Source organism: Oncorhynchus tshawytscha, linkage group LG24, assembly GCF_018296145.1.
Source record: "Oncorhynchus tshawytscha isolate Ot180627B linkage group LG24, Otsh_v2.0, whole genome shotgun sequence".
NCBI classification, from domain to species: domain Eukaryota; kingdom Metazoa; phylum Chordata; class Actinopteri; order Salmoniformes; family Salmonidae; genus Oncorhynchus; species Oncorhynchus tshawytscha.
In genome coordinates, this window is record NC_056452.1 from 19,860,705 (window position 1) to 19,888,656 (window position 27,952).

General features: G+C 43.2%; 1 protein-coding gene across 4 annotated transcripts in view; it reads right to left on the bottom strand.

The window, feature by feature from the left end:
* LOC112223479 (serine-rich coiled-coil domain-containing protein 2) overlaps window positions 1–27,952 on the bottom strand; it is a 117,331-nt gene that overhangs the window by 41,481 nt on the left and 47,898 nt on the right. For 3 of the 4 annotated variants that reach the window (XM_042305471.1, XM_024386511.2, XM_024386513.2), the window contains 3 exons: window positions 6,201–6,303; window positions 1,925–2,006; window positions 302–458 (listed from right to left, as the gene is read on the bottom strand). In XM_042305471.1, the coding sequence (XP_042161405.1) occupies window positions 302–458; window positions 1,925–2,006; window positions 6,201–6,303 (342 nt within the window). The remainder of the gene's footprint in view (window positions 1–301; window positions 459–1,924; window positions 2,007–6,200; window positions 6,304–27,952) is intronic. The other variant, XM_024386512.2, reaches the window with a different exon arrangement.

The following is a 27,952-nucleotide window of genomic DNA, read 5'->3' on the forward strand; positions in this document are numbered from 1 at the left end:
GGAGCCTGTTGAATGACAATACACAGCTAATAATAATTCCAGCCTGGATCGGACTCGCCATGATACAAAGGGTCATATGACTCTAAAATTAGAGCTCAGAATGAGTCGCATCCCTAGTATAGACATAAAAACACTAACAGTGGAAATCAGTGAGTCAGTGTGTTTGAATCCCAACAATGCATGGAAATAGCGTGATTGTTGGATTGATTGCATTTAAGTGCATTGTCCAACGTGTGTGTGTGTGCTCAGAGTATGAGTGCAGCAGAAGCGGTGTGTGTGTGTGTGTGTGTGTATGGCCGACCTGCAGCAGTAGCTTCAGGTGTTCTAGCTGGGTCTTGACAGAGCAGCAGTCCTCCGCCATGTGTTTCAGAGTCAGCTCGTCCAGCTCCACAGCCTGATGAAGACCTGACAAGCCTGTGCCCTGGTACCCATCATCCGGCTGGAACCCAACGTCACTACTGGAGAGGTAGAGGGACAGGGAGGCCGAAAGACCGAGAGAACACGAGAGAGGGGGGGGAGAGTCAGAGTAAGATGGGGAGAGAGGAGACAGTCAGTCATTGCACGTGAGTCCCCACGGGAGGAAGCCTGTGACAGCCGAGTGGCAGGCAGGAGGACAAGACATGTTATCCGCTTACCAAGGCACGAGTGGCTGTCTCCCACATGTCAGCAGTGCACACATACATAATTCACATTGACCTAGCTCAATCTCTCCATTAGGGATGTGGAAATGGAGGAACAACATAGGGCTCTCCCACCCTGTTCCTGGAGAGCTACCCTCCTGTAGGATTGAACTCAAACCCTGTTCCTGGAGAGCTACCCTCCTGTAGGATTGAACTCAAACCCTGTTTCTGGAGAGCTACCCTCCTGTAGGTTTGAACTCCCACCCTGTTTCTGGAGAGCTACCCTCCTATAGGTTTGAACTCCCACCCTGTTTCTGGAGAGCTACCCTCCTGTAGGTTTGAACTCCCACCCTGTTTCTGGAGAGCAACCCTCCTGTAGGTTTGAACTCCCACCCTGTTTCTGGAGAGCTACCCTCCTGTAGGTTTGAACTCCCACCCTGTTTCTGGAGAGCTACCCTCCTGTAGGTTTGAACTCCCACCCTGTTTCTGGACAGCTACCCTCCTGTAGGTTTGAACTCCCACCCTGTTTCTGGAGAGCTACCCTCCTGTAGGTTTGAACTCCCACCCTGTTTCTGGAGAGCAACCCTCCTGTAGGTTTGAACTCCCACCCTGTTTCTGGAGAGCTACCCTCCTGTAGGTTTGAACTCCCACCCTGTTTCTGGAGAGCTACCCTCCTGTAGGTTTGAACTCCCACCCTGTTTCTGGACAGCTACCCTCCTGTAGGTTTGAACTCCCACCCTGTTTCTGGAGAGCTACCCTCCTGTAGGTTTGAACTCCCACCCTGTTTCTGGAGAGCTACCCTCCTGTAGGTTTGAACTCCCACCCTGTTTCTGGAGAGCAACCCTCCTGTAGGTTTGAACTCCCACCCTGTTTCTGGAGAGCAACCCTCCTGTAGGTTTGAACTCCCACCCTGTTTCTGGAGAGCTACCCTCCTGTAGGTTTGAACTCCCACCCTGTTTCTGGACAGCTACCCTCCTGTAGGTTTGAACTCCCACCCTGTTTCTGGAGAGCTACCCTCCTGTAGGTTTGAACTCCCACCCTGTTTCTGGAGAGCTACCCTCCTGTAGGTTTGAACTCCCACCCTGTTTCTGGAGAGCTACCCTCCTATAGGTTTGAACTCCCACCCTGTTTCTGGAGAGCAACCCTCCTGTAGGTTTGAACTCCCACCCTGTTCCTGGAGAGCTACAATCCCACACCAAAACACCGGTATTTATCATCCTATAGGTTGTTCTCCATCTTCTTTTGTTTTCAGCACTTTTACCTGAAAAACTAATTTTGTCTCATAATGCCATCCAGCAGCTCACCGGTTGTCATTGTGGAGGTGATCCTCTGCATTCCAACAGAGCTGTCTTCTCCAGTGGGTCAGATGGGACATCCCATCAGTATCTACAGCAGGAGACAAGCAGACAAAGGCATGGAGTCAAAGGAGGACCTCACACAAACACACACACACACACACACACACACGATTTGGCTAAATAAATAAATTCAACCGTTAAATGTTGGCGTAAGATATGATGCTAATATCCTCCGATATAACTGAAATAGACCTGCAGAAAATGTTAGTCAATTGAGTGCAAAAGATGGAAAAGCATGATCAATCAGAATAAAAACACACATAATGCATTTTAGAATCCCAGGTACTAAGAGAGGTTTTTCTGTTTTGAGTTTACTAGCAATTCAAAATATTTGGGTCTTTATTTTGGTTGACCTATGACCTTTCTGTAAGGCACATCTTCCATGGCAAATTCAGCAAGTAGAGCTCTTGGAGGAGTTCCAGGAAAAACAAAAACATTGGCTGGGAAGCCTGTGAGGTGAGATGGAAGGCGTGTATGATGAGACTTTGAAATAGACTGTTGGATATGCCAATTGCTAGAATAGCCAGCAAAGTGTTTCACTGGGATCTCTCTATAGGGGGTCTGGGGATCCGACATATCTGACCTTTTTAAACAGTAACTGTGAACATCCATACAAAATTTAATGAAGGGAGACTAGATGTAATTAAAAAACAACTGAAATGAAATGGGTGGAGGAGATTATCGTAAACCCACATGTTTTAACTTTTTGTTTGATTAAGGTGGACGATTTCAGGTGTGAGAGATATGTTATGTACAACCTACCTGAACGCAGATGGTCACTGTGTGCACAAGTAAGATCAGGGATGTTGACCCTGTGTACTGAAACAGGTGGTCACTGTGTGCACAGGTAAGATCAGGGATATTGACCCTGTGTACTGAAACAGGTGGGAACTGTGTGCACAGGTAAGATCAGGGATATTGACCCTGTGTACTGAAACAGGTGGGAACTGTGTGCACAGGTAAGATCAGGGATATTGACCCTGTGTACTGAAACAGGTGGGAACTGTGTGCACAGGTAAGATCAGGGATATTGACCCTGTGTACTGAAACAGGTGGGAACTGTGGTGAAATGGAAGAGGGGAGACTTTGTAATTACTGTGACCTCGAAGAGGCAGAGAGTAAAAATCACTTTATCCTTTATTGCTTCTTACTACGATACATGCTTGTCTCTATTCCGGAAAGCCCACCAGGTATTATGTGGCTAAGCAACGAGGAAAATGTAAGGGAAAAGTAAAAATGGTTGTTCGTCAATTGTATGTTCCGGTTTGCCAATTTTTTTGATAAAGCATGGAATAAAATAAAAAAGACCACCTCTAATTAAATGTATAAAAAAAAAAAAATAGTATTATTTCGTTCTAGACATAGGCCTATACCAAAATGCACATATAGCGCCTTGCAAAAGTATTCAGACCCCTTGGATTTCTGCACATTTTATTGTGTTACAAAGTGGGAATAAAATTTATTGAAATATACAGAAAATCATAGAGGGAAACCTGCTTCAGTCTGCTTTACACCAGACACTGGGAGAAAAATTCACCTTTCAGCAGGTATGCTGAGCGATTAACTGAAAAGTCAGTTATTTTTCGTTTTTGAAACAACGAATTGACCAAAGTTGGTTCAATTATTTGAATTCCATTTTTACGGGGGATTTTTCTATGAGCTCAAAGTGCACATTGCACTGCAGTTTCTCTAGAGATCAATCAGATCAAGCCCGAACTGTGCAATAAAGTAGGGAGTTGTAGCTTCCAACAGGCCCGAAAATATTTCCGGTCTTTTTCACCTGCTACATACGGTATTAGAGATAGAGGAATGTGTGATCAAGGGACAGAGAGCAGTTGCTTCTCAAGGTACCTCTATCTGAAAATGCATGATCTAAGTGACCAATAGTTGCTATTCAGCAGTCATACAAGTATGCCTTATTTACTTTGAAGAACTACTAAAATAGTGATTTTGTCAGACAGCATAGGCAGCAGCTCTATAGAGATGAGATGATGACTTGGAATTAAATAATAAAGTCGTCAAATAAAACAAATGTAATATACACAACAAATGAAATATTTTATTAAAGTGAAGTAATGTGAATAAATGATTGTTAATAAGTGATAAGCAGTAATGAGCAGTCACAATACCATCATGGGACTTTTATTCTGTGTTACAGCATTCAACCCTCATAATGCATTGGTAAATTTAAAATGTTTTTTTTTTAAATGATCGAAACAAAAATCTAAAACCGTGAAAAAAATGTATAATCGAAAGGAAACCGAACTCAAAAAGCACTAATTGCTCAGCACTATCAGCAGGACAATAAATAAAATAATAAAATGTTCCTGAGTGGCCAAGTTGGCAAGACTCAAATTGCTGTTTAGCCATGATCCCCAACATCTTGACAGAGCTTGAAGAACTATAAAAATAATAATGGGCTAATATTGCACAATTCAGTGACTTACGCAAGAAGACTCATAGCTGTAATTGCTGCCAAAAGTGTTTCTAACATGTATAAGGGAGGATAATACTTACTTCATTTCTATGTTTTTATTTTTTATGTTTAAATCTTCCACTAAATTTTTGACCAAAAAATTACATCCATTTGCATCCCACTTTGTAACAATAACATTTGAAGAAATCCAAGGGGTATGAATACTTTTGCAAGGCACTGTACGTATAGATTGCGCCCCCCTTAGTTTTTACACTGCCGCTACTCACTGTTTATTATCTATGCATAGCCACTTTACACATTACCTAGACTAACCTGTACCCCCACACATTAACTCAGTAACCGGTACCCCCTGTATATAGCCTTGTTATTGTTACTTTATTGTGCTACTTTTTGATTATTATTTCTTGAACTGCACTGTTGGTTAAGGGCTTGTCAGTCAGCATTTCACTGTAAGATCTACACCTGTTGTATTCGGAGCATTTGACAAATACAATTCGATTTGATTGGGCCGTCTTTCACACTTTAATTCTTTCTTGGCTTTTAAAACCCCTCAACTCCCTTTTTTTGGTTTAATGTGTCAAGGGATGGCTCGCCAACTGAAGGGATGGCTCGCCAACTGACAATTCGACACGCACAAAAAAAAAAAAAAATGTAATAAGAATTCTCACACACACACTAAAGGAATGATGCTACTTTATATTTCTCAGTTCCTCCCCATACTCAAAGTCCTAAAGTACATACTATATAACCAGTGTGTTCAGAAGAAATAAGCATATAAACCAATCTGATGTCTGAGACTCAGCTTGTCTCTCAGAGGGGTTTCTCTCTTTCACTCACACACACACACACAACTCTACAAACAACAGAACTTAAAGTAAAGCTTTACGGAAATGATCGGATTTAATCTTTTAACACCGCAGAATTCTCTCAGCTTCCCAGGCTAAGTGGGATGAAAACAAGGCAAAATAGAGATGAAAAAATAAGATCTGCGGGAGAGAACAAGTCAATCCTCCCACACTCGACATGCTGCTACCAGAGACAAAGAGAGAGACGAGATAGACAGTACTAAGCAAGGCAACTATGAACTCATCCCTCTCTGCATTGCTTAAGCCTCTGTTGTGTCTGGGTTCCCTGAAGACACGCATTCTTCTTTCACCCACGATTACGGTTCAAAACGAGACGGCTATGGCACACAAACAGATCTTCAAATAAATAACCTGAGGTAGAGCGTAAATTGGTTGCTTTGAAAACTACACCGTCCTAGTCTGTCTGTGTGAACTCACTGGCAGGCAGGAGGCTGGAGATGACTGAAGAGCCTTGATCGGGCGGCTACAAGGGGAAGACTGAAAGTGCTGTTGATGTTTGGGGGTTTTCCTGTCACGGGAGTGTACAGTACAAAATAGAAAACTAAGGCCTTCCCTTACCTGTACGGGTTTTATGCCTATAAGGAATCCTGCTATAGGACTCCTCTCCCTTTTACAGGGGTGATGACCTCCTCACTCCAACTATGTCAGTCAAACAGGAAGGAGGGCAGATTGGGAGGCTTGACATGGCCTTATGCTAATTTTAATGCCATGCAACACATGACGCTTAGACTGTGAGGTGCATTCCTGTGTAGTCTGACAGCACAGCACTCTCCTTGTTCAGTCCCCTTTTCCTTGTTCAGTCCCCTGGTAGAACTAAGTTGCCCGTTGGCACAGATCTAGGGTCAGCTTACCCACCACCGAACCTAACCTTGATCAAAAACGGTGCTGACATCAGTGTCTAGAGACAAACTACACTCACCACTGTGCAAGGAGCCATGCGCAGGGAGGTCATCTTCCAGCATGAGGTCATCGTCATCCAGGTCACACCCAGACTCCAGGTTGTCCAGGTTGTTGAGTATGTCCTAGGGATGGAGACAGAGCGAGATTATTCAGTATGAGGCATCAGGTTTTTTCTTTTCTTACAATAACAGAAGAGAAACCATATGAAAGTGAAGTTCATCTCCTTCAAAAGGGAAAGATGTAATTGAAGAACGAGATTGAAAGACCGAATTCCATGGTAATTTATTACATTAAAAAAATAACTGCTCTCTTGTTCAATAATGTATGGGCTAAAACTACTTTCATTAGAGTGAGACAGTTCTCTTTTGAAAGCGCCAATCTATGCCATTCTTTTTCATACATTAAAACGGCAAGTCAAAGCCAATGTACAAGTTTAAATCAATATGTTCAAATCTTTAGCAACAAAAGGTAAACAAAAATGTGAAAATAAATTGCTTGGGCCTTTTTTCAAATTAATGACCCTCAAGAAATAGGTTGAAAATGGTTACTTATTTACCAAAAAACTAGGATACAGGAATATATCTGTCGGAGTGAGAAAATTCTATCGAAGAGAAGCACATTTTAGACAAACGGTAGGATGGAAGAACTTCAAGCGGGAGCGAGAGAAAGAGAGAAACAACAACCAATCCTTGGCCATGAGAGAATCGCTCTGTCTCCGTAGTCCATAAACAGCGAGGTTATCTTCTGGACCATTTTCTTTTTGCTCTGGCCCCCTGCCTTCTCTTAGGGCTTAGTCACAGCACATCGCTCCTGGGAAATGACATTTCCCCATGGCAGACGCCCATCCATCCATAGCAAGACATTACAGCCTTATCTTCTGCTAGAAAAAAACAACACAGGAGCTCCGAGGAGAGATCAATGGCAAAGGTTTAAGTTAGCTACAGTTTTAGGGATCTCGGATCCCATAAGCAGCCCTATCGCTGGCGGCTGGCTCACTTCTCATCAGAGCTATAGACAGACACTCAACCTCTATGTGGAACTGCCTGGTACTTGAAGCATCTCACTGATACAGCTCTTAACCCTTTGACACGTACGAACACACAAACACATTCTACAGTGGTCCCTGCAGCGATACGCTCAAACGGGTGTGATTAGAACACTTATTTAGAATGTCCAGTTACGATTGACACAACAGTCAGAGTTTGAGCTGGCCACAGAAACATTTAGCACAAACACAGTTTATACTATGTTATGTCCACAATGTGAGCAGTTTATTTTTGGGTGCAATGTCCAGACATTGACAGAAGTAGCGAGAGCGTAACACAATTCTCATACTGGAAAATGTAGGCTACATTATTCATAACGCTGAGGAAAGAGTAACCTAACACAAGCGGTCATATTTAACTAGCTCTAGGCTGACAGAAACCATAATAGGAAATAGGTAATAGTAATGCCTATTTACAATTCCTCATATGAGTGACCTCACCAGTGATGGAAATAATTGAGTAAAACACAAAAATCAAAATAATTCGACAATGGGTAGTTTGTGCGTGCCGCCATGTTTGTTTTTTTGCGTCAACCAAAGATAAGAGGTTACAAGATGAGTTGGTTCTGTTTGCAGTATGCAGGTTGAAGGGGGTGTCATCGTCTACCATCATTCGCTTCTGGAAGTTTACACGAAAGATGCGTGAACCATCAATTCACCTAGTTTTATAATAACAACGTTGGTCTGACAGACGTTCACGTGACAACCAGAATGCATAGTATGATGCCAACAAACATGGCGCCACACATGGCTGGGCATTAGCTTAGCATAAACTCATCATAATCAGTACAACCTTTAAAAAAAATATTTGGAATGCCTGATTCGTCACCAGTACTTGAAAACATGTGAATGAAACAGCACAAGTAATTTTTCCAACAATTGTTTACAGACAGATTATTTCACTTAATCACAATTCCAGTGGGTCTGAAGTTGCCATACACCAAGTTGACTGTGTCTTTAAACAGCTTGGAAAATTCCAGAAAATTATGTCATGGCTTTAAAAACTTTGATAGGCTAATTGACATCATTTGAGTCAATTGGATGTGTACCTGTGGATGTATTTCAAGGCCTACCTTCAAACTAGACATCATGGGAAAATCAAAAGAAATCAGCCAAGATCTCATAAAAAAACTGTAGACCTCCACAAGTATGATTCATCCTTGGGAGCAATTTCCAAATGCCTGAAGGTACCACATTCATCTGTACAAACAATAGTACGCAAGTATAAACACCATGGGACCATGCAGCCGTCATACCGCTCAGGAAGGAGACGCGTTCTGTCTCCTAGAGATGAACGTTCTTTGGTGAGAAAAGTGAAAATCAATCCCAGAACAACAGCAAAGGACCTTGTGAAGATGCTGGAGGAAACAGGTACAGAAGTATCTATATCCACAGTAAAACAAGTCCTATATTGACATAACCTGAAAGGCCACTCTGCAAGGAAAAACCCACTGCTCCAAAACCCCCATAAAAAAAAGCCAGACTACGGTTTGCAACTGTACATGGGGACAAAGATCATACTTTGGAGAAATGTCCTCTGGTCTGATTAAACAAAAATAGAACTCTTTGGCTATATGTTTGGAGGAAAAAGGGGGAGGCTTGCAAGCCGAAGAAACCATCCCAACCGTGGCAGCATCATGTTGTGGGGGTGATTTGCTGCAGAAGGGACTGGCGCACTTCCCAAAATAGATAGCATCGTGAGGAAGGGTATTTATGTGGATATATTGAAGCAACATCTCAAGACATCAAGTCAGGAAGTTAAAGCTTGGTCGCAAATGGGTCTTCCAAATGGACAATGACCCCAAGCATACTTCCAAAGTTGTGGCAAAATGGCTTAAGGACAACAAAGTCAAGGTATTGGAGTGGCCATCACAAAGCCCTGACCTCAATCCCATATAAAACGTGTGGGCAGAACTGAAAAAGCGTGTGCGAGCAAGGAGGCTTACAAACCTGACTCAGTTACACCATCTCTGTCAAGAGGAATGGGCCAAAATTTACCCAACTTATTGTGGGAAACTTGTGGAAGGCTACACAAAATGTTTGACCCAAGTTAAACAATTTAAAGGCAATTCTACATTTAAACAATTTAAAGGCAAATACTAATTGAGTGTATGTAAACTTCTGACCCACAGGGAATGTGATGAAAGAAATAAAAACCTGAAATAAATCATTCTCTCCACTATTATTCTGACATTTCACATTCTTAAAATAAAGTGGTGAGCCAGAATTTTTACTAGGATTAAGTGTCAGGAGTTGTGAAAAACTGAGTTTAAATGTATTTGGCTAAGGTGTATGTAAACTTCCGACTTCAACTGTACGTACGTAACATACGTAACATACGTAACATACGTAACATACATAACATACATAACATACATACGGTGTGCTACAGTAAAAACAACACGATATACAGAAACTTTAAATGATAACGTAATAAGCCACTTATTTTGATTGGAAAGCACACGTCCAATGTTATTATTAGTAGTGAAGGCAATGCGGGAGCCACCTGGAAAATCTGCCAGGGAGGAAAAATGATGTGCTTGTCCTGCTCAGTAATGTCTCAAACGTAAACGATCTGTAACAGGGAAATTCGCTACTTCTATGTAAATTAATGAGGCGGTGGAAAACACCTCAATTCAATCTGCTGTTAGAAAATACAATTTAAAAATTGACAAGTTGAAACACAGCCTATAGATAATTAGCAGGCATGCCTTGGTTTGAGGGCAGCGTGGGTTAACTGTCCTGCTGCGTGACAATCACATTTGGGAACAGTGAATGCATTCTGGCATCACACGCATAAAACAAAAACTCACGCTGGGGTAACAGAGAGATTTGGTTAAAGGCTAAAGTAACTCACAACATACAGTATTGTGAGGCTGTCTCTGACCAAAAAAAATCTTTGTCGACCGAGGGCCGTCTGCTCTTTCAACCAATTGATTGGTCAACATTTTTAAAACGTGCATATATATATATATATATATATATATATAATTAGACACACAAATGACTAGAGGGCGAACGACCGCAATTGACTTGATTGTGCAGGGCCGGGATCATTTATTTAAAAAATACAGCCAGTGACAGTCTGACTAGCACCCGTTGTTTCTCTCTCCTCCCTGCTGCTGTGACCACCACAAAACATCAACAGTGTTTATTGCCCTGTCCATGTGGTTGAAGCTGCAATAAGTTGACTCAAGTTAGCCAAAAAGCACCTGGATGATATTCAAGACTCTTGGAAATGTTCTCTTGACAGATGAGTGAAAAGTATAACTTTTTGGATGACATGGGTCCCGTTATGCCTGGCAAAAACCAAACACTGCATTCCACAGAAAGAAACTTATCAGAGAATTCTGTATCAGAGAATTCTACAGGGGAATGTCAGGCCAGCCATCTGTGAGCTAAAGCACAGCTGGGTCATGCAGCAAGACAATTATCATAAACACACAATCAAGTCTACATAAATATGGTTAAAAGGCAACAATTTGAAGTTTTGGAATGGCCAAGTCAAAGTCCAGGGCAAATCCCAATTGTGCTCCCAACTTTGTGAAAATGTCCCTGTGCACAAAGCGAGGTTCATACAGAAAGGCTTTGTCAAGATCGTTGTGGAAGAACTTGACTGACCTGCACAGAGACCTGACCTCAACCCCATCGAACACCTTTAGGATGAACTGGAACACTGACTGCGAGCCAGGTCTAATTGCCCAACATCAGTGCCCAGCCTCAGTAATGCTCATGGCTGGATGGAAGCAAATCCCTGCAGCAATGTTACAACATCTGCCCAGAAGAGTGTAGGCTGTTATAGCAGCAAAGGGGTGACCAACTCCATATTAATGCCCATGATTTTGGAATGAAATGTTCGACGAGCAGGTGTCCACATACTTCTGGTCATGTAGTGAATGCTACGACTTAAAATGCGTATTATATGTTATGAATTTGCAAAATGCACAATATGTTACGAATTTGAAAAACCTACTATAATTTGCAAAACATATGATATGTTACCAATTGTAGCTATGTGGCTAACGTTAGCTAGCTTGCTAAAGTTAGCCAGGTTAGGGGTTAAGGTTAATTTTAGGAGTTAGGTTAACTTTTTAAGGCTAGGGGGCAGTATTCGGAAGTTTGGATGACTGAGGTGCCCAAAGTAAACTGCCTGTTACTCAGGCCCAGAAGCTAGGATATGCATATGCATGGTAGTATTTGATAGAATACACTCTAAAGTTTCTAAAACTGTTAAAATAATGTCTGTGAGTAAAACAGTATAGCAGGCAAAACCCCAATGACAATCCTTCCAGGAATTCATTTTTTGAGATCATTGGACTTTCCAATGCTTTTCTATGGGAAAGCCTAATTATTAGGACCCGGATTGCAGTTCCTATGGCTTCCACTAGGTGTTAACGGTCTTTAGAAATTGTTCTATGTTTTTTCATTTTTTATTAAGAAGTATTCATATTTTTTCTAAGTGTCACTCAGAAGGACTCTAGTCTTTTGGTGTGCGTGAATGAGTACGCGCTCCTCGTTTTTCTCCGGTATTGAAAACAGTTTATTCCGTCTGAAATTGTATCAATTATTTACATATTAGGGTACATGAGGTTGGATTAGAAATGTTGTTTGAAATGTTTGGACCAAGTTTACAGGTAACTTTTTGCATTCATTATAGGCATGTTGGGCGAGTTGGAACAGGTGTATTTCTGAATCAAACGCGCCAAATAAAACTAACATTTTTGGGATAGAAAGGACTTTATCGAACAAAACGACCATTCATTGTGTAACTGGGACCTTGGGATTGCAAATAGATGAAGATCTTCAAAGGTAAGTTGCTAATAAGCTAAAATGCTAAAGTTGTCCATGATGAGATTCAAACTCTCAACCTTTGGGCTGCTAGACGTTTGCGTTATATGCCCACCCATTCACCCTACTTTTGTCTTATGTAACCATACCAAACATAAAATATCATATTAATTTGAGTATCCCAGATTTGTGTGTAAATGTAATTGGCGAATAAATGTCATTGTGATTCTGATCTCTCAAAGTAACTAATTCACAGCATAAAGTATTGGCTGCACTTGAACTCTTTTGGGATAGGGGGCAGCATTTTCACTTTTGGATGAATAGCGTTCCCAGCGTGAACTGCCTCCTACTCTGTCCCAGATGCTAATATATGCATATTATTATTAGTATTAGATAGAAAACACTCTGAAGTTTCTAAAACTGTTTGAATGTCTTTGAGTATAACAGAACTCATATGGCAGGCGAAAACCTGCAAAAAATCCAACCAGGAAGTGGGATATCTGAAGTTAGTAGTTTTTCAAAGCTTGACCTACCGAATACACAGTGGGTTATGGATAAAGTTGCACTTCCTACGGCTTCCACTAGATGTCAACCGTCTTTAGAAACTTGAATGAGGGTTCTACTATAAAGGAGGGGCTCATGAGACCTGTTTGAGTCAGTGGTCTGGCAGAGTGTCTCAGGCTCGTGACGCGCGCTCCCGACAGAGTTACCTCTCGTTCCAGTGCTTTTCTTTAGACATAGGAATTCTCCGGTAGGAAGCTAATTGATGTTTTATGTTAAAAACATCCTAAAGATTGATTCCATACATTGTTTGACTTGTTTCTACAACCTGTAACGGAACTTTTCGAGTTTTTGTCTGGACGAAGTGCGCCTCATGAAGTGCGCCTCATGAAGATGGATTACTGGGCTGAACACGCTAACAAGTGGCTATTTGGACATAAATTATGGACTTTATGGAACAAATCAGTCATTTATTGTCAAACTGGGATTCCTGGGAGTGCCTTCTAATGAAGATCATCAATGGCAAGTGAATATTTGTGGTGTTATTTCTAACTTCTGTTGACTCCAAAATGGCGGATATTTCTCTGGCTGGATTGGGCTCTGAGCGCCGCTCAGATTATGCTTTTTCCGTAAAGTTTTTAAAAAATCTGACACAGCAGTTGCATTAAATAGTTTAATCACATCAATACAGACATATTTAGCAGATGTTATTGCTGGTGTAGAGAAATGCTTGTGATCCTAGCTCCAACAGTGCAGTAATATATAACAATTCACAACAATACACACAAATCTAAAAGTAAAACAATGGAATTAAGAAATATATCAATATTAGGACGAGCCATGTCAGAGTGGCATTGACTAAAATACAGTAGAATAGAATACAGTATATACATATGAAATTAGTCAAGCAGTATGTAAACATTATTCAAGTGATGGGATAAGTATTAAAAGGCTCACCCGAGTTTGAGCTGTGAATGACAATTGGGTGCTGTCCCTTTAAGATCTCCCACTTGTACTAGGGTTATGCATATTTGCATACCGTCATAACGTTTCTGTACCATACCGGGGTATATAGTATTACCGGAAGTGCACAAGATGGACGTCATTACCCCAAAATAAAGAAAATGTAATGTTATCTATTTATTTAGCACAAAACAATTTAGGCAACAAGGACTGTTGGTATGTCTAAACACCCCAGTCGGTATACAGTACATACTGTATATCACCCATGCCTAGCTTGTACCCATGAAACCGATCTAGAAACAAATCTCGAAAGGCCCTCCCGCCAGCAGAGGCTTTCATTGAACTCCATTTCACCCAATTCCGGTCTTTGGAGAATTCTGGTCCTTTGAGCCGGATGGCCAGGTTGGCCTACACTATGAGATGTGTGTTCTTTGTTCTGGATCCGGTACACTTTATCTGTCCTTCCTCAATTGATGCAAGACAGCTTGGCTGGCACACTGAGTATCTTTATACCACTTCTACTAGGCCCAATCCCCCTCCCCATGATTTCATTAGAGCATCCTATTCAAAAGAAGTCCACAACCTGGTTTAGAGAGTAGCCTTGTTATTTCCTCTTCAATGGCTTGTGTGTGTGTGTGTGTGTGTGTGTGTGTATCTTTTTTAGAGCGTACAACTTTCTGTCTATGTGTTTTGGCCTTTTTGCAAACATTCATTTCATATTGCAGGGTTCATTTTTATTCTCACAATGGAGTGGCTTCTCCAACCGGCGGGCAAAGTACAATGGCAGAGCAGAGTTCCACAAATGCAATCTGTGAAGACCTTGTAAACAAGGCCTTTTCTTTCATACAGCTGCACATTTATGAGAACGCCGCTCAACGGGCAGATATGAGCTTGATTATTTCCTCCACACAGATTTCTAACTTTTCTATTGAATCGATAAGTAGATGGAATTTAACCAATACTATGCTGGCCTAAATACTCGGCCATATCAGTATGAATACCGTAATAGAGTATTCTATCCATCAGGGGATAACACATCTCAACACCTGACCCAACTGTCATGACGTTGCCCTCTTTGGGTACCGCCAGCCCCATCCCCACTCTCTCTGACTCCCCCTTGCCTCCTTCAACTAGGCTGCTGTAGTCAGAAAGAGGTCGTAAATTCCTAAGGAGAAGACCCTGCCTCATGGCCACACAGTATAGAGAGAGAGAGAGAGAGTTAAGTTCTGTGAGGTGGAAGAAATTCCTTTGTTCTCTATGAAACTTGAGGTCTGAACAAATTTCATGTTCAGGAGATGTGAATGTGATTTTGGACTGTTTAATGAAGGAAACTCCAATTCCCTTTTGTGTTGAACTAAATCAGAGGACCGCCCAGGAGCCCAGTTAGGGTCAGGGATCCTGGGACAGCCCCTTTTCTGCAATTCCGAATAAAACTAAACTTTGAGAAATTCTCAAGTAGACCATGTTTTCCTCCATTACGAGGGGACAAAGGTTTTAGACCATTGCTGAATCTTTTAACCATACTATGTGGTTAAACTCTTAGACTATCGATACCGACAGAATAAGAGCAAGTCTTTGATATTAATTACAAGTCTGCAGCTAGGAATTCGGTATAATTGAACTCGAAGAAAGACAACCGCTGAAACATCCATTCTACAACAACATGAATGAATGTCGCTCTGAACTATCCCCTCTAACCGAGAGAAAGAGAGAGGAATTCTACAAAAGAAACAACTTTTCAACAGCGATCAAGACGACACACTGAGCGTAAATATATATATTGATTGCAATTGTTCCCGAATGAGTGAGTGTTCATGTGCCAAGGATTAGCATTCCAATTGTTATAATTATCAACTCTGTAGTGACTTCTCAGCTGAACCCCACTCCCAGTTGTCCACCAAGCCGCGATGCCGGTTTAGCCCAGTAGGGCATATTCACGTATCATTTCTTGTAACCATATCAACTTTGTTTGTTTACGCATTTCTGTGAATTACTTAGTAATAAATAAATGATTTAAGACAATTGATGTATGGATGACTCATAGTGAAGACTGGGTTCGTGCAGGTAACCAACCATTTACAACGTTTGGAATGAGACTAACGTGAGGTAAAGTAAATCATTCATTAATCAGAAGACTATGGATCAGATATGGAAATATCTGAAAAGTTATTTAGGAAATTTTAACTTTGTAATCTGAATATTTTCCTTGGTGACCTGACTTCCAAGTTAATTACAGTTACATGATTAAATCAGTTTGATCGCGTAATACTAATTACAGAGAATCTTTGATAAAAACGAAGTCTTCAATTTAATGATAGTAAAGACACGACACAACCTTCAGTGTACGTCCTGACATAGACAAATCTGGTCATCAAGGGTTCCCGCAGGAGACAGTGGGAGTAGAGCTGGTCAAAAGTTTTTGTTTTTTTATTACAATTTTGTGACCCAGTATAACCATTCCATCTTGTACCACTCCACTTGTTAAATAACTGCCCAGACTGGAAATATCTCAGGGCTGATGGGAATTGAAATCCTGAGCTAGTTTAAATCTATTATTTCATGCCTCCCCAATCTGGACTTAATTTAAAAGCAGCCTGTAAAGCTGCTTCCATGTTTCGCTTCATGACCACAGCTGTCGGAGTGAAACCACCCTCAAAATGTGACCCAACTGTTGGGAGTCACACACACACACATGTATCAATGCACACCAGAGAAATCCACAGCATTAGAAAGTGGTTATTGGACTGTGTGAGGGAGAGGGCACCCTTCTCCCTCTCTCATCAATGTTTGTTTCAATTGATGGACACAGCTGTTAGAGTGAAACGACCCTCAAAATATGACTATATTCTGTGACACACACACCAGAGAAATCCACAGCCTTAAATATGATTATTGGACTGTTGGAGTGAGAGAACACACTTCTCCCTCATCAATATTTCAGGAGGATCGCCTCACCAATGGCGTGTGACAGTTACTGAATAGGCAGGAACTGCAGAGAGAGTACAAGACTCCAAAAAGCTGTCTTTAGGGGGAGAGAGAGAGACAGAGACAGACAGCTGTTAAGAGTGAGATTAAAAACATTAAACTACCAAAACATATAGAGGTAATCAATTTGTACAACTGAAGCTCAACACAGGAGGAAGATTGGTCTTTTAACTCACACTCTGTCAATCTTAAATCGTGCCAGCTAGCTAAATTCAAATTTGTCAGCTAGCTTACTGGCTAGCTCCAATTGTTTACTGGTTGGAGCTAGAAGCAGCAGCAACAGACTTTCCCGCCCCTTTTTAAAATTTTCATCAGAAATCAAAAAAGGGAAGAATCCATTTTAAACATTGTAGAATTCTACAAACTTTGTTTGTAGACTGCTCACACAACAGGACTGTTACAAACCTGTTATTTTACACAGACCATGCTATTGCCTGGCATACCGCTGTAACCAGGCATTTCAGCTACTCAACAAAGAAAGGCATCTGCAAGGGAAGGCAAATACATATTTTTGAGGACAGCGAAATGGACCAGGAAAACAGGTTTCTGGCGATAAACGTGTACCAGAACAATGTATACTGGCAATACGTGCAGCATCAAAATAGGAAAGAAAATAACAGAATTCTTTAACCAGGGGTGGGGCCTTCGCCAGGGTTGCAATCTGAGACCTGCACTCTTCAATATTTACATCAATGAATTGGCCACTATTCTAGAAAAATACTCAGCTAAAATCCTCCACAATTCAGAGGTTAAACACCTGCTCTTCGCAGATGACATGTGCCTGCTGTCACCCAGAGCACATGGCCTTCAGCAGAGCCTGGACCTGCTAGAGCAGTACTGCCAGACCTGGGCCCTGGCAGTTAACCCCCAAAAGACAAAACTAATGATTTCCAGAGAAGATCCAGATCTCAGGAAATTGGACCAAAGTTATAAATTGGTACAAAATATATAGAGTACTCCACACTACAATTACTTAGGTTTAAAAATGAGCTCAACTAGACACCTTAAATGAAGCAGTGAAGGGTAGTGAGGTCTGCACAACGCATCACCGGGGGCAAACTACCTGCCCTCCAGGACACCTACACCACCCGATGTCACAGGAAGGCCATAAAGATCATCAAGGACAACAACCACCCGAGCCACTGCCTGTTCACCCCGCTATCATCCAGAACGCGAGGTCAGTACAGGTGCATCAAAGCTGGGACCGAGAGACTGGAAAACAGCTTCCATCTCAAGGCCTTCAGACTGTTAAACAGCCACCACTAACATTGAGTGGCTGCTGCCAACACACTGACTCAACTCCAGCCACTTTAATAATGGGAAATGATGTAAAATATATCACTAGCCACTTTAAACAATGCTACCTAATCTAATGTTTACATACCCTACATTATTAATCTCATATGTATATACTGCACTCAATACCATCTACTGTATCTTGCCTATGCCGCTCTGTACCATCACTCACTCATATATCTTTATGTACATATTCTTTATCCCCTTACACTTGTGTCTATAAGGTAGTAGTTTTGGAATTGTTAGCGAGATTACTTGTTGGTTATTACTGCATTGTCGGAACTAGAAGCACAAGCATTTCGCTACACTCGCATTAACATCTGCTAACCATGTGTATGTGACAAATAAAATTTGATTTGATTTGAAAGTAGAGAGAGAAAGCACGCAGGGCATTCTACGCCATTAAAAAAACAAATTCTAATTGAAATACCTATTAACATTTGGCTAAAACAAATTGAATGTGTCATTGAACCAATAGCACTTTATAGCAGTGAGGAGTGGGGTCCGCTTGCAAAGCAAGATTTCACCCAATGGGACAAACACCCAATTGAAACCATGCATGGAGAGTTCTGTAAGATTCTCCTACATGTCCAGAGGAAAACTTCAAACAATGCATGCAGGGCAGAATTAGGCCAATATCCACTAATAATAAAAACTCAAAAAAGAGCAATTAAGTTTTGGAAACATCTAAAATACAGTGACCCCCTCTCATATCATTACCAAGCCCTGTAATGCCAAGAGCTGATCAAAGAAAGGAGTCCCCTCATCCAGCTGGTCCTGGAGTTCACAAACCTGTTCTACTAACACACTGAAGAGCAGAACATCCAATAAATCAGAATAAAACAAATTACAACACAGTCAAATCAAAACTACATTACTTATTGGGAAACACAAGCAAGCTATTTGACCATAGCTACTGATCAAAAGCTTGACAAAGTACAGGCTCAGTGAGCACAGCCTTGCCATTGAGAAGGGTCGACACAGGAAAACTTGTCTCCCTATAGAGGAAAGGCTGTGCAACCCCTGCACCACAGCAGAACCTGAGACAGAGCTGCATTTCCTGACAAAATGTCAAAAATATAAAACAATGAACCCTTACTCAACGTTTCAAAGACCTCTCTGATGAGAATAGGCTACCCGTCCTGCTGGGGGAGGACGCAGAGAGCTGTTGGTTGGCAGCGCACTACATTGCTGCCTGCCATGAGATGAGGGACAGTGTCTGACAGACCAACCAACCTGCAACATGTCCTCTATGCTTATTGTTATTGTTCAATGTCTGGTTAGTTTGACCCTTGATTATTGTTGTTACTGTTGTCACGTTGACAAGATTGATTATTATTATTTTAATTTCGTTAAAATTGTAAATCTCCAAAGTAAGCTTTGGCAATATGTACATTGTTACGGCATGCAAATAAAGCAAATTGAATTAAGAGACAGAGAGAGAGAGTCCACTTTAAGGCTTGATGTCTGGTGGAGTGATCGCATTAACATTCAGATGACCTCTCCCGGTCGTTCCCCACGCACGACACAAAGTGACAACTTAATGAGCAATGTAACCTCGAGACTCACCGAAACTCTGTTTTGGTGAAAGAGTGGTTCTGTTTTAGTCCATTGAGGCAAAATGAACGGCACAAGACCCATTAAAAGTTTTACATAGCAGCATCGGCCCTGTCAACATCATTGACTCATCGAGGCCTTAGTGAGAGGCAAATGTTCTCACCCGGCCATCCTGGCTCTGGGCTGCTGTCTCACTGGGCTAAAAAAACGGGTGGGTCATGAGGAGAGACCAGACCAGGACTGGCTTATTGAGAGAGCAGCCTAGCCTCGTCCAGCGCACTGCGTTAAGACACCTATCCACAGTGTTTGAACCAAACATCCAATATCATTCTCAAACAGAAATGATCAAACGCAAACTGAGGTTGCAGAATTTTGTATGGGCCTTGCTGTGTCCTAGCCACCACTAAAGGTCTACCACAGTAATGGAGATGAGAGATCAGCCTTTTAGTGCCTTGGTGTGCGTTGTGGCAGTGTGTGTCAGAGGCGGAGGCTAGGAGAGGGAGAGAGTGAGCTGAAGGGTAATGACATTGTCAAGCAGTATCAGTAAAGTGGAAGGAAAAAGGTCAGGCCCATCACGAGCCTGATTAAATCGGCGCTACGCTCACGCACTGAGTAAATCCTGCTTGTGTCAGAGCACTGACTACAGGCGTATGCTTTCGAGGCCACACGGCGGAGGCAGCGGGGTTGCTCTGCAGATACACTGGAGACACTTATCGCCACGCTTATTCACAGGGAGAGAACACTATTCGTCACCTTTCACCTATGTGACACCATAAAGCTTATAATGGGAGGTTGTTTTTGCCTTACAGGCATTACAGCATAGGCTAGCTCTCCTATCCTTCTCATAAGAGTATAAAGGGGCAATACATTGAAATAGGGAACGATGAGCTAAGCGTATGCATTATTTCAGAGTGCATTACAGAGTGTGTTTTGTGCAGCGATGGGATCCATTGTACGCTGTAGGTTTTAGTATGGCTTTCCATTCCATCCATCCATCAATCACACAGTTCATTCCAGGTCCCTAATGCACAGTAAACATGACCTATTTAGTATCGACACAATAGGCTGACTGAGCCTCCGCTTAGCCTAATGACTAAAACAAAGACACCTAGAGGCTGCCACCTCTACCGGCAAATCAAGAGCCCATTCGGAACATTAGGCCAAGAGAGACCCAGAGAGCTTTGATGTGAGAATCAGTGCAGGGATTAAAAGAGCTGGCTTCTGGCAGTCTCTCTGTGAGGATCTGGGAGGAATGTCGGGGGGGAAAAGAGAGAGCGAGAGAAAGAGATATGCAGAGGAGTAAGGGAGGTTCTGGGTCATCAGCACGCTGCCAAGGAGGGAAATAGTTAGGGGCTTGGGGCCAGGTTTCTGACCTTGGATGGATTAAACACAACTATATTTGCTGCTTCTGTACTTGGTATCCTCTACCAGATATGGTCTGTTGTATTTTACAAAACCACGAGGGCAGGTGGATAATACAGGTGCATTGCAGAGGAAACACACAAGATCATATTTTCAGTGTATATACCTCTGCAAAATTTCCAAGCACTGCCAATGCCATCCAACTTGGTGGCTTTATTTATAAGAGAGACACAAAGTCCAATATACTCTAGATAGTGTGAAACAATACGGAGAACAATGAGGTGTCTGACCAGACACACTGGAGTTACGCCTCTCCCACGCACTGGAGCTACGCCTCTCCCACGCACTGGAGCTACGCCTCTCCCACGCACTGGAGCTACGCCTCTCCCACGCACTGGAGCTACGCCTCTCCCACGCCCTGGAGTTACTCCTCTCCCACGCCCTGGAGTTACTCCTCTCCCACGCCCTGGAGTTACTCCTCTCCCACGCCCTGGAGTTACTCCTCTCCCACGCCCTGGAGTTACTCCTCTCCCACGCCCTGGAGTTACTCCTCTCCCACGCCCTGGAGTTACTCCTCTCCCACGCCCTGGAGTTACTCCTCTCCCACGCCCTGGAGTTACTCCTCTCCCACGCCCTGGAGTTACTCCTCTCCCACGCCCTGGAGTTACTCCTCTCCCACGCCCTGGAGTTACTCCTCTCCCACGCCCTGGAGTTACTCCTCTCCCACGCCCTGGAGTTACTCCTCTCCCACGCCCTGGAGTTACTCCTCTCCCACGCCCTGGAGTTACTCCTCTCCCACCCCCTGGAGTTCTCCTCTCCCACGCCCTGGAGTTAGTTATGTGTGTGTGTGTGTGTGTGTGTGTGTGTGTGTGTGTGTGTGTGTGTGTGTGTGTGTGTGTGTGTGTGTGTGTGAGTGAGAGAGAGCGCAAAAGACAGTGAGCGAAAGAGGAAGTGAGGATAAGGGGATGGGCGGTGGGGATCTGAGCTGTGAGAAGCATGAATGAGGGCGATGGTGACTCCCCTACATGCCTATCACAGCCTGCAGGCCTATAGCCTTCACCAGCCATCACACCCATCTTGGACTAACACTGCCACCCTGTGGCCTGTCTGCACACAACGTTTTATGTACAGCACCCTACTATAATAGGAGTCTCCCACAAGCAACATAGGCTACATGGAAACAAAACCTTCTGGGGACAAGACTGAAAGAGCCAAATCAATAGCTGTCGCCGACAGGCATTTATGGTGATCATGCAAAGTCATTATCAACATATGAATTGGCTATTAAAGCATACAAACTACCTGGACTTTTGTTGCTACCTGATGTGATATGGACACTGTATGTCCCAATAAAACCATGTGACTAGAACATCACAGCCTTGTGCACTGAAACACAGCATCGATACAATTCAGTCTACTGAGCTAAATCTGGCCTAGACATGGCCTGTCTTTGGCAGTTTAGCGGGCTGACGTAGAGCAGCGTCGGTTCTGTGATGAAAAGAGTGCTCAGCGTAGGGACGGCTCAGGGGCTGATGTAGCCTTAGCATAAGGGACCTTCCCACACGGAGAGTGACAGAGCAGGATATGGGACAGACGCCAGCATGGGACACTAGGTCCAGGAGCCCAGCACACTGTCCCTCATCAATCTACATACAATACTCCATAATGACAAACCAAACACTTATTTATTTTTTTATGTTTGCAAATGTATTAAAAATACAAAACTGAAATATCACATTTACATAAGTAATCAGACCCTTTACTTAGTACTTTGGTGAAGCACCTTTGGCAGCAATTACAGGCTCGAGTCTTCTTGGGTATGACTCTACAAGCTTGGCACACCTGTATTTTGGGAGTTTGTCCCATTTTTCTCCACAGATCCCCTTAAACTCTGTCAGGTTAGATGGGGAGCGTCGCTGCACAGCTATTTTCAGGTCTCTAGAGAGATGTTAGAACGGGTTCAAGAATGGGCTCTGGCTGGGCCACTCATTGACATTCAGAGACTTTGCCTGAAGCTACTCATGCGTGGTCTTGGCTGTGTGCTTAGGGTCTTTGTCCTGTTGGAAGGTGAACCTTCGCCCCAGTCTGAGGTGCTGAGCTCTGGAGCAGGTTGTCATCAAGGATCTCTCTGTACTTTGCTCCGTTCATCTTTGCCTCAATCCTGACTAGTCTCCCAGCCCCTGCCGCTGAAAAACATCCCCACAGCATGATGCTGCCACCACCATGCTTCTCCAGATGCGACGCTTGGTATTCAGGCAAAATAATTCAATCTTGGTTTCATCAGACCAGAGAATCTTGTTTCTCATGGTCTGAGAGTCCTTTAGGTGCCTTGTGGCAAACTCCAAGCGGGCTGTCATGTGCCTTTTACTGAGGAGTGGCTTTCGACTGGCCACTCTACCATAAAGACCTGATTGGAGGAGTGCTCAGAGATGGTTGTCCTTCTGGAAGATTCTCCCATCTCCACAGAGGAACTCTAGAACTCTGTCAGAGTGACCATCGGGTTGGTCACCTTCCTGACCAAGGCCCTTCTTCCCCGATTGCTCAGTTTAGCCGAGCAGCCAGCTCTAGGTTGAGTCTTGGTGCTTCCAAACTTCTTCCATTTAAGAAGGATGGAGGCCACTGTGTTCTTGGGGACCTTCAAAACTGCAGACAATTTTTGGGACCCTTCCCCAGATCTGTAAAAAATGAAAAACCTGTTTTCGTTTTGTCATTATGGGGAATTGTGTGTAGATTGCTGAGATTTGTTTTATTTTTATGAATGTGGTAAAAGGGAAGGAGGTCTGAATACTTTCTGAATGCACTGTATATACACCGAGTGTACAAAACATTAAGGACATCTTTCTAATATTGAGTTGCACAGACACAATTCGTCGGGGCATGGACTCTACAAGGCGTCGAAAGCGTTACACAGGGCTGCTGGCCGATGTTGACTCCAATGCTTCCCACGGTTGTGTCAAGTTGGCTGGATGTTCTTTGGGTGGTGGACCATTTTTGATACACACGGGAAACCGTTGAGCGTGAAAAACCCAGCAGCATTGCAGTTCTTGACACAAACCGGTGCTCTTGGCACCTACTACCATACCCTGTTCAAAGGCAATCCATGTCTCAATTGTCTCAAGGCCTAAAAATCCTTCTTTAACCTGTCCCCTCCCTTTCAGCTACATTGTTTGAAGTGGATTTAACAAGTGACATCAATAAGGGATTATAGCGTTCACCTGGTCAATCTGTCACAGAAAGGGCAGGTGTTCCTAATGTTTTGTACACTCATTTGCAAAAGACTACTACTAAGCTACTTTTGCCTTCTTGAAATGCAGAACCTTAACCACTACAAACTGTGCGTTTTGAACTGCCTGGTGACATCTTGCTTGAAAAATTGTTATTTGCTAAGAAGCTATTTTTGTTTCTTTTTGACCATTTTATTTGAAAACAATCCCACTAAGGTACTGAATTGTTACCCAGAAATGGAAAAAGGTCTGCACTGGATCCTGGAAAATGTGCCGTCTGGTTTGCTAAGTATAAGGAATTTGATGTGTAGCATTTACTTTCACTTTGTACTTCTACTCAAGTACGACAATTGAGTATTTTTTCCACCACTGTACTTAAGTACATTTGAAATTTTACTCAAGTAGTATTTTACTAGGTTACTTTCACTTGAGTTTATAATAAAAGTTCTTTACTTTTACTCAATTATGACAATTTAGTATTTTTTCCACCTCTGGACTGAATAATATAAATGAAAAACCTAATCAAATACCTCAACCTGGTTGAAAATGATTCTAGAAGTATTTTGAAGAGCAGTCACTGTATAATGATGACAGTGGGCTCCCTGCTCTGTCTGGAGGAGCGTGGAAGTCTATCAAACAGCTGTGGCTGAATATATCACGCTTCCAGGGCCGGTGCTTTAACTAACACACCGCTCTTTCAGTCCCTAGTGAAGCACCACTGCTCTCTCTGTCCCCTTTTAAAAGAGAGCAGCACAGGAGGCCTTCATTTTTCAAAGCTAATCACAAGCCTCTGAAGAAACCGAGGCAGCCGCCGCCACTGGGTGAGCGCGGCTTGGGGCCCGATCATGTCACAACCACAGACATGATTAAACTTATTTGACTTTAATACCCCCGCAGATATTCATAATAAATTCAATTTTCGTTCAGAAGGCAATTCCCTGAGCTGCAGATATGACAGTTTTAGAGGCCTTGGTTCTCTCTCTGTCTCTCTCCGACTGCCTGTCTGGGTCTCTCCCTCTCCCTCTCCCTGACTGCCTGTCCGCGTCCCTGGCTCTGTCCGCGTCCCTGGCTCTGTCCGCGTCCCTGTCTCTGTCCGCGTCCCTGTCTGTGTCTCCCCAGAGGTCCGCGTCTCTAGCACTGTCCGCATCTCCCACACTGTCCGCATCTCCCCAGAGGTCCTCGTCTCTGGCTCTGTCCTCGTCTCCGGCGCTGTCCGCATCTCCGCCACTGGCACTGTCAGTGGCTCTGTCCTCGTCTCTGGCGCTGTCCGCCAGAGGTCCTCGTCTCTGGCGCTGTCCGTGTCTCCCCAGAGGTCCGTGTCTCTGGCACTGTTTGCGAGAGGTCCGCTTCTCCAGAGGTCCTCGTCTCTGGCGCTGTCCGTGTCTCCCCACAGGTCCTCGTCTCTGGCGCTGTCCACCAGAGGTCCTCGTCTCCGCCACTGTCCGCGTCCCTGGCTCTGTCCGCGTCTCCCCAGAGGTCCTCGTCTCTGACGCTGCCTGCCAGAGACGCGGACCTCTGGGGAGACGCGGACAGAGCCAGGGACGCGGACAGTGGGGAGACACGGCGCCAGACGCGGACCTCTGGGACGCGGACCTCTGGCGCTGTCCGTGTCTCCCCAGAGGTCCTCGTCTCTGGCGCTGTCTGCCAGAGGTCCTAGTCACTGGCGCTGTCCGCATCTCCCCAGAGGTCCTCGTCTCTGGCGCTGTCTGCCAGAGGTCCTAGTCACTGGCGCTGTCCGCATCTCCCCAGAGGTCCTCGTCTCTGGCACTGTCCACGTCTCTGCCAGAGGTCCTCGTAACTGGCGCATCTCTGGCAGTCTCTGTTCATCCCCATCGGTCTCCCCGACGGTCTCTCTTTCTTCCCCCATCGATCTCCCTACTTCTCTACCACTTACTCTTGTTCCCTGCCTTTCTCCCCATATCTCCTTTCCTCTCTTTCTATCGCTCTCTTGAGTTCATTCCCCTGCCCTCTCTCTATAATGAGCTCCCTGATACTAAGTCTGCACTTCCTTAGGTTGCCCTAGCATGTACTCATCTGAAACCCCCTTATCTGTTCTGGGGTGGAAAACGATCCTTGCCTGTTCAAGTTCTGAATATTGAAGAGTTAATCCTCACGAAACCCAGACAAAAAGTTGGCACATTTATAACATTTAGGCACATTTTTCTATAGAATTGTTCAACATGTCAAATTGGGATCGCTGGACCCTCCCGGGGGTGATGATTCCCTAATCATTTACACCTGTTTGGGTGCACCTGACCCTAATTTAGGTGATAGTAAAGGTAGGGGTGTACAATTTTTTTCTGCATAAGGAAATATAATTTTTGTTTATTTTAATTGCATAACATTTTCAAAGTAACATTTTTATGTGTGATTTGTTCAATTGGGTTTTACCTTAATGAATGTGTTTGGAATTTAGCTCAAATATCCATGTGTCCAAAGACAACTTTCCTAAGAGGGTGTACTTTCTTTTTCACTTGACTGTATATATATAAAAAAAAAAGCCAAATGGTGAAGCACCACAAATCAATAATCATGTTTATATTTTTTCAATATTCATAAATTAATGTAATTAAAATGCTGGGTGAAATCAAAATACTACTCGTATTACAGAGCAAGCGGTAATAAGGCACCAATGTTTGCTTTGTAACATCTACAGATGAAACACTATGGAGTCTTAAAGGTGGCCTGGGTAAGCCCAAAATATCATAAATATGCCTTTGATCAATTATTTATCAATTATGCTTTTGATTGCAAATGTCAAACATACAGTGGGGCAAAAAAGTATTGTCAGCCACCAATTTTGCAAGTTCTCCCACTTAAAAAGTTGAGAGAGGCCTGTAATTTTCATCATAGGTACACTTCAACTATGACAGACAAAATTAGAAAAAAAATCCAGAAAATCACATTGTATGATTTTTTATTAATTTATTTGCAAATTATGGTGGAAAATAAGTATTTGGTCACCTACAAACAAGCACGATCCACTCGTTACCTGTATTAATGGCACCTGTTAATGGCACCAAAGAGCTGTCAAAGGACACCAGAAACAAAATTGTAGTGCTGCACCAGGCTGGGAAGACTGAATCTGCAATAGGTAAGCAGCTTGGTTTGAAGAAATCAACTGTGGGAGCAATTATTAGGAAATGGAAGACATACAAGACCACTGATAATCTCCCTTGATCTGGGGCTCCACGCAAGATCTCATCCCGTGGGGTCAAAATGATCACAAGAAGATGAGCAAAAAATCCCAGAACCACACGGGGGGACCTAGTGAATGACCTGCAGAGAGCTGGGACCAAAGTAACAAAGCCTAACATTAGCAAGGGCATTGAAGATGAAATGTGGCTGGGTCTGTCAGCATGACAATGATCCCAAACACACCGCCCGGGCAACAAAGGAGTGGCTTCGTAAGAAGCATTTCAAGGTCCTGGAGTGGCCTAGCCAGTCTCCAGATGTCAACCCCATAGAACATCTTTGGAGGGAGTTGAAAGTCCGTGTTGCCCAGCAAAAGCCCCAAAACATCACTGCTCTAGAGGAGATCTGCATGGAGGAATGGGACAAAATACCAGCAACAGTGTGCAAAAACCTTGTGAAGACTTACAGAAAACATTTGACCTCTGTCATTGCCAACAAAGGGTATATAACAAAGTATTGAGATAAACTTTTGTTATTGACCAAATACTTTTTTCCACCATAATTTGCAAATAAATTCATTAAAAATCCTACAATGTGATTTTCTTTTCTCATTTTGTCTGTCATAGTTGAAGTGTACATTATGATGAAAATTACAGGCCTCTCATCTTTTTAAGTGGGAGAACTTGCACAATTGGTGGCTGACTAAATACTTTTTTGCCCCACTGTATCTGTAAAAAATCCAATGCCTTCCGTTCCTTTTTTAAATATTTGTTTCGTGCTGTTGGCGGTAGGTGCACTTGATTCAGCAGCCCTACTGCCGGGAAGGCACTGTGTTTCCATTTTGAACAATGGCATGTGTCTGAATTGCAGAAATCTGCATACCCAGCAGGCCAGAGAGAAAATCAAGTGCACCTG